The sequence below is a fragment of the Sus scrofa genome, chromosome 7 (genome assembly GCF_054392235.1).
Source record: "Sus scrofa isolate SSC_HxYL_T2T_F1_AM1 chromosome 7, Sscrofa_HxYL_maternal_Yorkshire_Landrace_v2.0, whole genome shotgun sequence".
Taxonomy (NCBI): domain Eukaryota; kingdom Metazoa; phylum Chordata; class Mammalia; order Artiodactyla; family Suidae; genus Sus; species Sus scrofa.
The window spans coordinates 109301370-109316809 of NC_139389.1; the positions used below are offsets into that span (position 1 = coordinate 109301370).

General features: G+C 41.1%; 1 protein-coding gene across 49 annotated transcripts in view; it reads right to left on the reverse strand.

Moving 5' to 3' along the window:
• Positions 1-15440, reverse strand: part of MLH3 (mutL homolog 3) — a 26987-nt gene continuing 11547 nt past the window's right edge. For 14 of the 49 annotated variants that reach the window (XR_014808968.1, XM_084966297.1, XM_084966311.1 and 11 more), the window contains 7 exons: positions 9873-9944; positions 8237-8348; positions 7068-7227; positions 4245-4268; positions 4065-4143; positions 1716-1867; positions 1-360 (listed from right to left, as the gene is read on the reverse strand). Coding sequence is in view for 34 of the 49 variants with exons in the window: in XM_084966297.1 (XP_084822423.1) it covers positions 238-360; positions 1716-1867; positions 4065-4143; positions 4245-4268; positions 7068-7227; positions 8237-8348; positions 9873-9944 (722 nt within the window). In the remaining 15 variants the exon portion in view is untranslated. 49 annotated transcript variants of the gene reach the window in all.

Here is a 15440-nt window from a genome sequence, read left to right on the forward strand (position 1 = left end):
TTAATCATTAAATTTTATCCCCAAGTAAGCTACAAAAAGTAGAGCAACCTCCAGTGTCCATGGATGCCAACTGTCTTGAGGCTTGGATTCCATCTGGTTACTCAACTTAAGGGGTCATGAGAGCAGCCGGCTATGGGGATGGGTGCACAGGGCCTGGGTGGTGCCTGCAGCTCAGGCTCTCTGCTCAGAGGCCTTCAGTCAACATCCCTTTGGTTCCTTAACGACAACAATCTATTCTCATGGAGGCTCACAAGGAGGCAGGGATGCCTGCAGGCTTTGCCTTGTATCAGATCCTTCTGCTTTTCCAAAGAGATGCCAGGCCTGGGTCATTCTGCGAAGTTTAGCAAGATTGGGTTTAATCTATGGGACGAAAGAGAGTAACTCCAATTAGCAGTATGAAAAGCCAAGCAGCATATAAGTATTTCCTAAATGTGGCCATTCAAATCAGTTTCAATTTCTAATTTCTGGATTTGGAACAGATTACAGATTTCCTTAGGATAAGTGGGACTGAAAACTGTAAGTCTAGAGCCCTAACCCTTTAGGAGTGAGGACAAAACTTTTTTTTTTTTTTTCATTTTTTCATTATCATATGAAAGAAAACCTTTTCTTGGTCACACCCACAGCACATGGAATTTCCTGGGGCCAGGGATCAAACCTGAGCCAAAGCATCAACCCAAGTCACTGCAGTGACAGTGCAGGATCCTTAAACCTCTGTGCCCCAAGAGAACTCCAAAACAAAAAGTTCTCAATGTTGTAAAATCTGCTAGATGAGTCAGAAAACATGAGTACCTGAAAACTCCTTGTAAGAAAAGACTAAAGCCCTTAGCAGGCAGGGTGACTAAAGGGAAGGCTTTTGGAAAGCAGCAACACCGACATTCCTATTATGCTCTCATGTTCTGTTTCATGTAAGATTATAACAAGGATAGAAAATGTTCTTTAATTTAAACCACTCGAAGCCTTTATTGCATTATCCACATCATTGTTCCTTGACTGCTGAGTAATCAGGGCCAAAGCATAATGTGAAAATCTCCTAAGCTTGGTTCCCTGCCCGATGATCCTCAAATCATTACTCTAGAGAATCTTGGCGATGGCTACCATTTCCAGCAAGTACTACCAAGCAACTGGCTGTTGAGGCTGTATTTGCCAGCAGTGAATTTGCTGTGCTTCTACCAACTTTCTGTAGCCCCAGAGAGAACTTCTGCATCTTATCAAACCTAGAGCTTGTAGGCAACAGGTGTTCAGGACACATCAGTCCGTTTGTGTGTTAAGCTTAAAAATACAAAGCCGGAGTTCCCGTCATGGCGCAGTGGTTAACGAATCCGACTAGGAACCATGAGGTTGCGGGTTCGATCCCTGCCCTTGCTCAGTGGGTTAACAATCCGGCGTTGCCGTGAGCTGTGGTGTAGGTTGCAGACGAGGCTTGGATCCGGCGTTGCTGTGGCTGTGGTGTAGGCCGGTGGCTGCAGCTCCGATTGGACCCCTAGCCTGGGAACCTCCATATGCCGCGGGAGCAGCCCAAGAAAAGACAAAAAAAAAAAAAAAAAAAAAATACAAAGCCATGATGTGTCTAATGAGACATCTGAATTTGAGCTAGAAGACGAAACGGTGAGACTTTATATAAAACTTCCAAGGCATAGTTTCCAAAACTTGTATTTGGGAAAGGATTAAGACAGATGACATTTGGCTGTCAAAGGAGCTGTTAGTCATTACTGTACCTGCTTTTCTTGCTCCAGGTGGTCAACGTCAGCTAACGGTAGCATGGAGGGCCTGCCATGAGCACACTGGAATGGCAGCTGGCACCAGGACAGAGCTTCAATAAGGCGACAGCTCTCCTCTAGGCTCAGACTGTCATTAAACTTAATGGCCCCTAAAAAAAAGAAACAAGAGGGCATGTGTACGGTGGGAAACCAATGCTGACCCTGGGTCAGGGCCAAATATCCGAGAAGAGAAAGGTAGTTCTTAGGCTTCTTTTATGTGACTTTAATTCTGCTTGAAGTTGGCTTTAGGACTGACCTGCCTCTCAGCTTTTCCTTATGCAATGGTTGTCTTTCTAATCCCTATAGCAGACATTCCTTAACTTGTTAGAATTTTGTTTTCAGAGTTTTTTTTTAAATGAAACATGAGCAGTATTTTTGCCTACCTCTTAGGTTTGTGAAATTGAGGTCATCTTTCATCCAGAGCCATTTTATCACCAAGACTTCTATTTCCCTGCAATGTCCGTTTCATTTGCTGCTTTCTTCTGTTTCGGTCATCATCTTTCTAAACTTTCATATTGTCAGAACCTGCCTTTCTGCATATATTAACTCACTCAGTCAACAAATATTAAGTCTCTACTCTGTGTTGGAGCTATGCCAGGCAGTGAATGAGATGGATGCTCTCCACCCACATGGAGCTTACAGTCTAATAGTTGAGACGAACATTACCCAAATAATTACACGGTGATTTAATTATAAGTACTATCAAATATCAAATAATATACAATTGGAAGACCAAACACAGTTTAGGAGGATCAGGAAAGGCTTTCCGACAGAATGATATTTAATCTGAGACCTTAGGTTAAGAAAAACATGGCTAATAGAAGAAGGGAATGAGCAGAAAGGCATTTCAGACAGAGGAAAAAGCAAGTACGGAGTTTAGCACACAAGCCCAAGACCAAGGGGGCAGGCTGGGCCATGAAGGGCGAGGTGGGGAGTGATGTGAGAAGACACTGGAGAGGCAGGCAGGGGCCAGACCATGACGACCCCTGCAGGCCAGGGGAAAGAAGGAAAAAAATGTTTATCCTGAGAGCAGGGGGTAGGCATTGCCATGTGTGTTTCAGAAAAAGGACGCGCTCAGAGGAATGTTTGAAAACGATTTCTCTGGATGCTGAAGGAAGAACCACTGGAAGGGGAGCCAGAATAGATGTGGGGAGACTGAGGAAAAGGACTCCGAAGTGGCAAGAACGAGGGAGGCGGCAGTAGGAACAGACCACACCAGAGACATTTAAGATACAGTTTGAAGGCAGAGGTGATGAAATTTGGGAATGGATTAGCGAGGAGGAGTAAAGATAAGATAAAGGAGTGAAGGAGTGTGTGATATTTGCAGAAGACAAACTAATGAGGGGCTGAGGTTACAGAGCCAGAAAAGACAAGAAGGAAGAGAGAAGGTTAGGTTAATGGAGGAATATCGCATGGAGGGGGGATGTCAGTGAAGTGGAGACCCCAGTGTGGTCAAATGATAGTTGCAGGGGACTCTGGAGCTATCACGATCCCAAAGAAGTTCCTCCAGTGCCATTTTCTGTATTGTATCACATGACTCTACTCAAGAACCCTCAATGATTCTTGCTTTCTGTATAACATCTAAAGGTTTTGTGGTGAACTTCTGGGAATCTATGCTTCCTTACCTTCCTTACCAGCCTAATTTCTTGCTCTTCTTTGCTGCTCCTTATGTAACTAATTTGTTTCTGTCTTTAGATCCCTGCACAGGCTCTTTATTTTTTTGTCTTTTTGCCTTTTTTTTTTTTTTTTCCTAGGGCTGCTCCCTCGGCATATAGAGGTTCCCAGGCTAGGGATCTAATTGGAGCTGTAGCCACCGGCCTATGCCACAGCCACAGCAATGAGCCTCATCTTTGACGTATAGCACAGCTCAGGGCAACGCTGGATCCTTAACCCACTGAGCAAGGCCAGGGATTGAACCCCCAACCCCATGGTTCCTAGTCGGATTCGTTAACCACTGCACCACAACGGGAACTCCCCACAGGCTATTTCTTTCCCATGTGGTAAATTTTCTCATCCTTCCTCTGAATCCATGTCCTTCAGCTTATTCAAAACTTCACTCAAAATGCCTCTCTTCTAGGAGTTATTCCTCCACTCCTATCACTCAGTCTGCATTATAATCAAATGTATATGCTTGTATTCTGCTTTGTAATTTTTCAGTGTTCATTTTTAGTGTATTCGGTTTCTTGATCTAAACCGTACCCTCCAAGAGACTGGTAGTACCGTGCCTTCTACTTCTTTTGGAGCTGCTGCACCCTGCCAGTGCTTAGCATGCAGGGTCCTCAATGGCTGGTGTGTTGAGAGTCTTACCATGGCAGGCTTGGGATGCCAACACCTTCTGGACAGTCAGTGGCAAAGTACCTTGGATGCCTCCTGTGGTCTGGAGTAGCTAATACATAAACACATTATTAATGAAAAAGCAAACGGGACAATGAAGGCTTTTATGCGTGGTGCCTCTGTGTGAAACCTCAAAATAAGAGAAAAGCTCACCTCCACTTGTTCTCGAATAAATTCCTACAAAGAGAAAAGGAAAACAGGCATTAATCTACTGTTATAACTGCCCTCTGATAATTTACAAAATATTCCAAGTTTCTTCTTTAAAATATGCTTCTTAAGAGAGTTCCAGCAATACAGCACTTGGGTACAAATCATGTATTTGTTGTAAGGCACGCTGAATATAAAATACCAGGATAACTGAAAGAACTCTTGCTGAACAGAGAATATATTTAGCTACTGAAGTTTCCTCTAGAGAAGCTCATCAACGCATGAGATTATGTAACTGGCGGCCTTAATGACTCAACTAAATATCAGGGAGGTTTCTCACTAAGAAGCTGTCTGTTTGTATTTTATAACCTTAGCCAGAACACATGTAATACTGCACAAAAACAGCATAAATACACAACAACCATCACTTGCGTAAATATCATAAACAGAAGCAGTCACTTAGTTCCTGCAGGCCTTTTTTTTTTTTTTTTAGTGACAATTCCCTTCAAGTCAAAAAGCTTATTCTCTGAGGCACTTTGTTGAGACATTTTTTCCTCCTTTGCGTATCTCTGTCCCTAGGGTAGCCTTTTCAATAGTTATATTTCTGCAGATTTTTTTTTTTTTTTTGCTTTTTAGGGCCTCACTTGAGGCATATGGAGGTTCCCAGACTAGGGGTCGAATCAGAGCTATAGCTGCTGCCTGTGCCACAGCCACAGCAATAGCAACGCAGGATCCAAGCTGCATCTGCGACCTACGCCACAGCTCACAGCAATGCTGGACTGCTGACCCACTGAGCAAGGCCAGGGATCGAACCCACATCCTCATGGATACTAGTCAGATTTGTTTTTGCTGTGCCATGAAGGGAACTCCTTCCTGCAGATGTTAATATTTACAAAAGAACTAAAGAAATTTAAAGCAGACACTATTTCATGCTGCTAATTTGTTTGACCTCTGGAGGTTAAAAATTGTTTTGAGATATGGCACATTTAATCATTTCTTTATAAGAAAACAGGATTTCTTTACTTCTGGGAATCTCTCTGTGTAAGTTAGTTTCCTAAGATTGCGACATGATAGACTTCTTTTTAAACCGGACTCTGAAAATTCCCTCCCATCCCTCATTTACACGCTAGTCCACCATACTTATAAGTGAGCACAGTCACCAAAAGCTAGGGGGTAGATACTATATTTTTTAAGTTGTATTTTCCCAAACAAACCTAAACAGAAAGACATCTCAGAATACCTGACCCACTAACGAAGTTTAGTGTAGGTAGAGATCAAACCTAACTTCTTTGCTGTTCTCTCTTGTGCTCATTGTCTGGGACTTGTAAAACATCAGTCTGTAAGCCTGGAGAAAGGGAGACCCATTTATTCTCTGTTCATTTCATTTCTTTTCTTTCTTTCTTTTTTTTTTTTTTTGTCTTTTTGCCTTTTTCTAGGGCCACTCCCGCGGCATATGGAGGTTCCCAGGCTAGGGGTCTAATCGGAGCTGTAGCTGTCAGCCTAGGCCAGAGCCACAGCAACTCCGGATCCGAGCCTCATCTGCCACCTACACCCCAGCTCATGGCAACACCGGATCCTTAACCCACTGAGTGAGGCCAGGGATCAAACCTGCAACCTCATGGTTCCTAGTTGGATTCGTTAACCACTGAGCCATGACGGGAACTCCTCATTTCATATTTCAATCATTCAATTAATGCTTGATAACTTAATATTAATGCTCATTCATTAGGCTGGAGGACAGAACCTTATAGAAAGATGTCTTAGTGATCTTTCAACTGCTAGGATCCAAGTAACTACCTCTTCTTCAAGATGCCAGAACTGTTCCGGCTGCCCTCAGAATCAACAAAATCTCTCCTGATCAGCCTGACTTAACATAATCAAGATTTTCTGAAACCTTAAGTCTTGTTTCAATTTGAGGTAAACTTCTTACCAGTAGGCTTTGAAGTCACTTTAGGAAAAGTTTTCATTATAATTTTCTGGTTAAATACTTAAGGATTGAATTACAATAAAAGATTCTAACAGATCCTATCTTTTGGATTTAAGACAATTTAAAGGAGGAGGCTTGGAGAAAATAAGCCCTGTTGGGAAAAGAGAGCACAGCTGAAAGCCAAGCAGAGGTGGTCTGATCAAAGCCATGTATATTGGTAGTTCCCTAAAGACAGGATCTGCTTCAAGTCTCTGATATTTGTTATTCTGTCTAGAATGACCTTCTCCCCTCTTCTGTACCTAATAGGCTCCTACTGTTCTACAAGACTTTTCCTTAAAAAAAAAAAAAAAAAAAAATAGCTTTTCTGTGACGGTTTTCTTGACCTTCATTCTCCTAGGCACAGTAAACATTCTGCGTTTCCATAATACTTTGTTTTATTTGTTTGTTTTTGTCTCTTTAGGGCCTCACCTGCAGCATATGGAGGTTCCCAGGGCAAGTGGTCGAATCGGAGCTGTAGCTGCCAGCCGATGCCACAGCGACACTGGATCCAAGCTGTGTCTGCAACCTACACCACAGGTCATGGCAATGCCAGATCCCTTACCCAATGAGTGAGGCCAGGGATTAAACCCACATCCTCATGGATACTAGTCGGGTTCATTACTGCTGAGCCATGACGGGAACTCCCATAACACCTCTACCGGCCAAATTTCACTGTAGTATAACTATTTAAATGGGCTTCTTCCTCACCTCGAGCTAATTCATCTTTTAATCTCTAGCACATGGCACTCAGCAGGTATTTCACAAATGCTTGCTGAATAAAAGGTGAATATGGAGAATTTCTAAACAAACTAGGAGGTTATTAGCACTCAGCAGTTTTCTCAGCATCTGCAGCTGTGTCTTACCTCCACAATGCTCTTGGTCACAGTAGATCTTCCTCTTCGAAGTTCATTGGCTTCTCTTTCTACAAAACAGAGTGGAACTTTTCCTACAAGGACCAGACGATCGCTAGTGTCTGGAAATATAATTTCAAGGCCCAGATCTTCCAGATTTTTGTGGTAACACCTGAAGAGATAACCTCAAATGTAAAAAAAACTACTTTATTCACATTTCAGTATTGGTTCCAAATACTTGATAGTTTCTCAAAAGCTGCCCCAAGCTTTGAAAATTGTACTGTTTTTCTCACATTATGATTGTTTGTTTAGGATTTTAGTATCAATTTCCTCCCTGAATTATAGTAACATTCATTTTTTTTTTTTTTCCACTGAGAGAATCAATTTGTTTCTGTGTCTTGTTCCTAAATTTTCATTCTTCACTGAGAAATCGCTAACTTCTTGCTGGCACTTATAGAAGTTTGGCAAAAGTAAAAGGACTGAGAATGTTTTGAATCAGCATTAAAGCCAGGAGGTAATTAACAGCCCCAGGAACTGAGAAGTCCTGATGAACGGGATGTAAATAAATGGATCTGCCTCTAATATAAATTATGCCCCAGGGAAAAAGATGTATTGGCAGTGGCATATTCCCAAACCTTAAATAAATTCAGAGACAATTCTCTTTTTCATTTTCAATAATTTGTGCTGCCCCTCCCCCAAAGGGGATACATCCTATCTTGTGACTCACTACATGATTTGCCCCTTCCTTGTGGCCCAGTGTTTTACTTTCTTCCCAGTATGATTATGGTAGTGAAAACTAAGAATCTAGAATGCACCAAGGCAAGGCAGAATGGAAGCAATTACTGCAGCAACCCTGCTTTCAGAAACAGCACGGCATAAATACAGACTGTTCCAAGAAATGCTAAGAGGATTCTAAGCCAACTGCTGGAAAAAATTATCAGGGAAATGCTATCCTATACTCAACAGCTGTGATATAGTGGAAAGATCAACATTTAGAGTCAGAAGACCTGCATCTGAGTGCCTGCTCTACCTCTTAATATTTGTTATGACCTTGAACAAGTCATATAATCTCTTGGTCTCAGTGCCTCATCCGAACAAAGGAACAACAGTTATGCTCACACCTCACAGAATTATTGTGCAAATGTACATTAGCAACATCACATCCTCGTGGTGGCACTAACCGTAAGAGTCTCCTTTGTTCCTCAGTCACTGGTATCTCTAGCGGAGGATTTACAGTGGAAGACAATAATTTTTTCCGACCAGAGCCTTGTGCCTGTTGCTTCTCATAGGAATCTATTGAGAGAAAGTTGAATGGGTTAAGGGCAGGAGGTGAAGTCTTCTAGATTCAGATAAAAATGAAGACACAGTCATGGAATTATTACAGTGCTTAGCGGTGTTCAGTTCAATGTTCAATTTTTGGCTTTGAATTTCCATTAAAGTCAGACTAATAACTATCTAGTTTGTTTATTCATTTTAGCAGTATTTTCTTTTTCTTTTTTTTTTTTTTTTTGTCTTTTTGCCTTTTCTGGGGCCACTCCCGTGGCATATGGAGGTTCCCAGGCTAGGGGTCGAATCAGAGCTGTAGCCACCAGCCTACACCACAGCCACAGCAACACGGGATCTGAGCTGCGTCTGCGACCTACACCACAGCTCACGGCAATGCCAGATCCTCAACCCACTGAGCAAGGCCAGGGATCGAACCTGCAACCCTATGGTTCCTAGTCGGATTCATTAACTACTGCGCCACCACAGGAAATCCTAGCAGTATTTTCTTAAATAAGAAATATAAGACTTAAATCTTACATTCAAATGAACAAATGCAATGTTCCTACAGATAGGCGACAGATGTAGTATCAGTAACAAAGGCTGACTATGGTGGATTACTGGGGAGATACGAGGGGTTTACTACACAACCCAATGGCTCAAGAAGCCTTCCCCATTCCTTTAGAGGGATTTCCCAGTCTCTGAAGAAAACTGGTCAGTACTGTTCTCAAATGGCCCAGGGCCTATAGCAAGGAAGCTTTTCTAACCCTGCTTTTACTGTATCTTTCCCAACTTATTTTACAAGGAAAAATGAGGACGGAAGTAACATCATTGCCATTCTACTGCTATACCTCCCTAGGTCCTCACCTAACTCTTTAACATTCCAGGGTTTTGTTATTTTTATTTTTTATTATTTGACCACAGGAATAAAGATTTTTCTTGGCATTTTACATCTTGGGGAAACACTACCTCATGATGAGAAAAAAAGGGTGGCAAAGGTTAAAAAGCACACATTGACTTTGGAAGAATACATAATGAATTAGTGATACAGGTTACCTCTGGGGAGAGAAACTGGGTGGGATGAAGGACAAAGGTAGAAAGGAGACTTTATTATATTCTTCTGCACCTTTCCGATTGGAACCGATTTGATTATACTACCTATTCAAAAACAATTACATTTTAAGATAAAAACAAAAATGTTGGGCCTTCTGAGGTACTGGTGGTCTCTACTTGATGAACTGTGAAGAAGGGAGATCCCACGGGCATACTGTCGTAATAAAGTAGCCTGATCCTTAGGGCTGATGATAAATAGATGGCAAATATGCCTCTGCCCACATAAGTAAGGCCCATGTGTTTGAATGAGTAAAGTGAATTACTGTGTACTTTCAGTTATAAAAGAACCTGAGCCAGCAGACTCCAGCTTAATTTTTTCATTAATTTTTTAAAACTATAATTAATCTTTTTTCTCAATAGTCACAGTTGGAAAAACTCCTTCAGGTACATTAATTCTGCCGGGGAGTCTCCAAGCTTTCCTAGACCTCAGGAGATTCTTACCAGCAATCAGCTGCTCCAGGCGGATGCGCTCATGGGCGGCGTGCTGGTCCACTAAGACTAGCAGGTTTCCACCTAGAAGACCAGCAAGGAGGACCAGGATTTCAAATTCTCAGCTCAAGATTAAAATAATCATGTTGTGGTGAGGGAGCAAAAGGTTAATTCAAACTATTTAACAACATGAGCTAAGAGAAGCACACAAACTGAAGAGTCACAACTATTTCTTTTGTTTCCTAAAAAGTTGAAACTATAGGAAAAACTACAACAAATGTATCCCCTGATGAAAAACTCATTAGTTCATTAGTATTTCATTTCTTTTTTTCTTTTCTTTTTTTTTTTTTTTTGCCATTTCTTGGGCCGCTCCCGCGGCATATGGAGTTTTCCCAGGCTAGGGGTCTAATCAGAGCTGTAGCTGCCAGCCTTCGCCAGACCACAGCAACGCAGGATCTGAGCCGCGTCTGCGACCTATACCACAGCTCACGGCAACGCCGGATTGTTAACCCACTGAGCAAGGCCAGGGATCGAACCCACAACCTCATGGTTCCTAGTCGGATTCATTAACCACTGAGCCACGATGGGAACTAGTATTTCATTTCTAAAACAAGGTGAAAACCCCACATTCTTAATGTTTATATCCTGATTTTGCTTTATTAATTCAACTTTGATACCATGAAGGTTCATTAAACCACACATTTTATAATCAGCTGACTTTGATTCACAAGCTACTCTGAAACCCATGAAGACTGTAATTGTATTACACTTTAGATCAGAGGTCAGCACTCTTTTTCTGTCAAAGGCCAGGCAGTAAATGATTTAGGCTGTTGGGACACATGGTTTCTGTCACAACTATTCAATTACTCATTCTTAATCATGGACAGTATGTGAGTGTTGTAGCTGTGTTCCAATGAAACTTTACTTACAGACACCAAAATATTAATTTCATGTAATTTTAATCTCCCAAGAAATATTATCTTCCTTTGCCTTTTGTTCAACTATTTTAAAATGTAGTATACCTGAAACTAAGGTAACATTGTAAATCAACTATATATCAATTTAAAAAAAGAGTAAAAACCATTCTTATCTCCCTGACTGTACAAAAACCAGTGATGGCTACTAGATCTGGCCCTAGGTCATAGTTTGCCATGCTTTAGACTCAAGCTTCCCAAACTCTGATGAGCAGACAGTCACCTAGGGATCTTGATAATTTTTTTTGGCAGCGCCTGCAACATGTGGAATTTTCCAGGCCAGAGATCAAACCTGCACCACAGCAGCAACCCAAGCCATAGCAGTGACAAGGTTGGATCCTTAACCCACTGCCACCAGGAAACTCCTATTGATCTTATTAGATTCAGATTCTGATTCAGTAGATTAGGGATGAGACACAAGATTGTGCAATTCTCACAAACTCCTGGGTGACATTATTTACAGACCATGATTTTGAGTAGCAAGGCTATAAACTCTCAAGTGTGAAAGAGAAGCAGAATGTCCTGACCCCAAAGCCAAACCTATCAGGAAATCTCTTTCTCACTGACAGGATGACTGATTCTCAATTATATTATTACATATTTTTAGCTTATAACTTTAATATTTTTGGCCAAAGAATTGACATTTATTGTTATTGATTATACTGAAATAAAAGTTCTCCTCTTGAATTTGATCAAAATAGATAATGCCTGTTGTTCCTATTTCTACTAAAGATTAAAAAGCTGTTTCTATGACACCATCAAATTCATGGCATGAGAGCTTCAGACTTAAAAATGGATTATAATTTTTCTGACAGCATGTGTAACCACAGAACAGGCCCCAAAATGCTGAATTTTAAACTCCTTTGAGGTTAGGAGGAGTTGCAGCTGGTTGTGATGAATACCGAACATCCTGTATCGGGCAAAACAATGGAATAAATAATAAATTATGAGGGAGTAACCTCAAACTTGAAACTAGAGCCAATGTGAATTACCAAGAGTTAGGAATCCTAAGAAATCAATCCTGCACCTGATTCTAGAGGATTATATAATCCATAACAAAGTTCATGATGTTGTCCATTCCTTGAATGAAGCAGAATATATGAAAGTAATTTACTCATGTCAGGGCTGTATTTTTGATATTTCAAAACAACACATAGAAACTTCATAAGGGCGAGGATTTTTGTTATGTTCCCAGCATGCACCAGGCACATAACAGGTGCTCAAAAAATATTGCTGAATAAATACTTATGCTATCCTAGTTTTAGCTTAACATTCATAGCTTATTCTTTATGCTATCATAACTGAACAGTTATATTTTTTGTAGGTGGAAACATGCCATAAAAAGTGCTATTAGATGGCATTAATTTCACCATAATTTAAATCAGTAATATATTTGTCCATTACAAAAATATGTACAAACATTAAGTCAATTATAGGAATAGATTGCTTTTGGTATTCAAGAGTAACAAAAACATATCTTGACTTAGAAAAGTGCTTTTATCTAAAAATCTCCTTGGTGGCAGCTAACCAACAGAGTGACAATCTAGAATATCGAGAAATTTAAATATGTCCCCTCTATTTCTCTGAACATCTGCAGATCTTGTGGCTATTCTCATCTCAGATGCCATTAGTGAGATTTTGGTATTAAACAATAAAGAATTCCAGGTAAATACAATTTTAGGAACAAATCTATTTGTTTTCTGGAAATAGTAAAACTACCAAAATTTGACCTTCATGAATTATACTTCTGTGATAATTATGATAGAACTTTGCCTTTGATCCATTATGACATTTACAAAATAAACTTACATTGTAAACAGGATAAAAGGGCATATTTTGAAAATCAAAGAAGATGAACGGCTTTCAGATTTCAGAGGCTCTGAAGGTCTACAATGCACATCTACAATGGGGATCCAAGTCCCTCAGTGATGCTCAGGGCTCTCAGCCATCTGGCCTTTTCCAGGCCTGACAGGATCAAGCATCCCTTGTAAATGGTTCAAGAGTCTCCCAGTTTAAAAAATAAAATTAGGAGTTCCCGTGTGGCTCAGTGGTTAATGAATCTGACTAGGAACTGTGAGGTTGCAGGTTCAATCCCTGGCCTTGCTCAGTTGGTTAAGGATCCGGCATTGCCATGAGCTGTGGTGTAGGTTGTAGATGTGGCTCAGATCCCACATTACTGTGGCTCTGTGTAGGTCGGCAGCTATAGCTCCGATTAGACTCCTAGCCTGGGAACCTCCATATGCTGAGGGAGAAAAGGCAAAAAGACAAAAATAAAATTAAATTAAATTAAAAAAAAAAAAACCTTCTTACACCATCACCCTCCTGTAGTCCCTTTTCCATGTCACAGATTTCTGAGCCTGTCCACCTGTCTACCTGTCCTGTTGGGGGCTGTCATCCCACCCTGTCTCTTCTCTGAAACACCTCTTATTTGCTGAAGTTCCTGACCTCCACTGTTGGGAAATCCAAGGGATGTTTTTGGTCCTCATCTCACTTAACCACTCGGCAGCATTTTGTACAAAGTCTTGGCTTTGCAACACAGCCTTTGCCTGTGTTCTTCCTATTTTTCTGTTCCTTCACAGTCTCTCTTGCTGATTCACCCTTTTCTACCCAGCTATTAAATGGTGGAATTAGTCTAAATTCAGAATTTCTCTTCTTCTCATCCACGACTTCAAAGACCAACGTTATGCTGACCACTCAGATTTAGATCTCTATATCAGAATGTTTCTCGAGTCCTAACCTGTAATATCCAACCCATTCTTGACACTTCTTGAACATTTCAAAGGGATTTCAGACTGAACTCATGATTTTCACCCTCCCTGCCTGCTTCTCTTCCAACCTGGTCCTGCAACATTGTCCACTCAGTAACAGAGGTCAAAAAAAACCAGAAGTCATCTTTGATATACCTTCCCCACATCCACTCCACCAACAAGTCCTGTTGACTTTATCTCCTAAATATCTTTCTCCCTAGGCCACTCTGGTCCCCTCTAGTTATCATTTCTTAGATATGGCAATATCCTCCTAACAGTCTCTCTGCAGTTACTAGGACTCCACCTCCACGCCCGATCCATGCTCCACACTGCTGCCAGAGCAGAATTTTCAAAATGCAAATGTGATGTGACAAGTGCCACTATGAAAACAAACATTAAAAAAGAAAACAAAAAGCTTTCATGGAGTTCCCACTGTGGCTCAGCGGTAACGAACCCAACTAGGAACCATGAGGATATGGGTTCGATCCCTGGCCCACTTCAGTGGGTTAAGGATCTGGCGTTTCTGTGAGCTGCAGTGTAGGTCACAGACACAGCTCAGATCTGGCATTGCTGTGGCTGTGGTGTAGGCCAGTAACTACGGTTCTGATTTGACCCCTAGCCTGTGAACTTCCACATGCCCAGAAAACTTTCAGTTGTTTCCAACTGAACCTACCTCTACTCTAGCCTGGTCTCCTTGCTCTCACACAGGAAGGGCTTGCCCTGCTTCCTCTCACTGAAGGAGAGGAAGGCATAAACTGCATGTTACTGCCGCTGCCCAGAATATCCCTCCCTCCCCTTTACCTAGTTCAACACTTCAGATCTCACTTTACCAAGAAAATCTTCCCTAACCTCGCTACTCAATCAAATCTCCCAAAGCAGATTCTTACAGCCTCTCGTCTTTCTCCTCCATAACACTAGAGTTAAAATTTTAACGTTTGTGTAATTATCTGCTCTCTTGCATGTATTTTTTTCTGAACATTGTATTCTGAGCAGTCCCTGGCGTGCAGTAGGCACTCAGTCAATATTTGTTGAATGAGTTAATATTATTATTTACAAACTATTGTTTTATTAAAGCAGGTCACCAAGAGATTACATGTAACTCTTGGTAAACCTTACATAAGGAGTTCCCGTCGTGGCACAGTGGTTAACGAATCCGACTAGGAACCATGAGGTTGCGGGTTCGGTCCCTGCCCTTGCTCAGTGGGTTAACGATCCGGCGTTGCCGTGAGCTGTGGTGTAGGTTGCAGACGCGGCTCGGATCCCGCGTTGCTGTGGCTCTGGCGTAGGCTGGTGGCTACAGCTCCGATTCAACCCCTAGCCTGGGAACCTCCATATGCTGCGGGAGCGGCCCAAGAAATAGCAACAACAACAGCAACAAAAGACAAAAGACAAAAAAAAAAAACAAAACAAAACAAAAACAAAAACCTTACGTAAGAGTTCATTACGTAAAATTTCTATTATTATAAAAGGAACATATTAAGACATTATTAAAAAGTCAAACAATATAAAATATTTTAAAGAGTAAAAGATCAAATTTCCCCTCTGCCACTTCCATTCTTACTCCCACTATTATTAACCACTAATAATAATTTAACAGGCATCATATGTGTGTATGTATATAAAACTTTATTATAATATCAATATTTAAATATAAATAAATGTATTTTATTTAAAAAATTTTTTTTTACCGGCTGCATCCATGGCATACAGAAGTTCCTGGGCCGAGGACTGAAGCTGCACCACAGCTGTGACAACACCAGATTCTTAACCTGCTGAGCCACAAGGGAACTCCAAAACTAAATGTAAATTAAAAACTGTTGTTTCATAATATTAATTTAGATTGGTTTTCCCTAATCTGT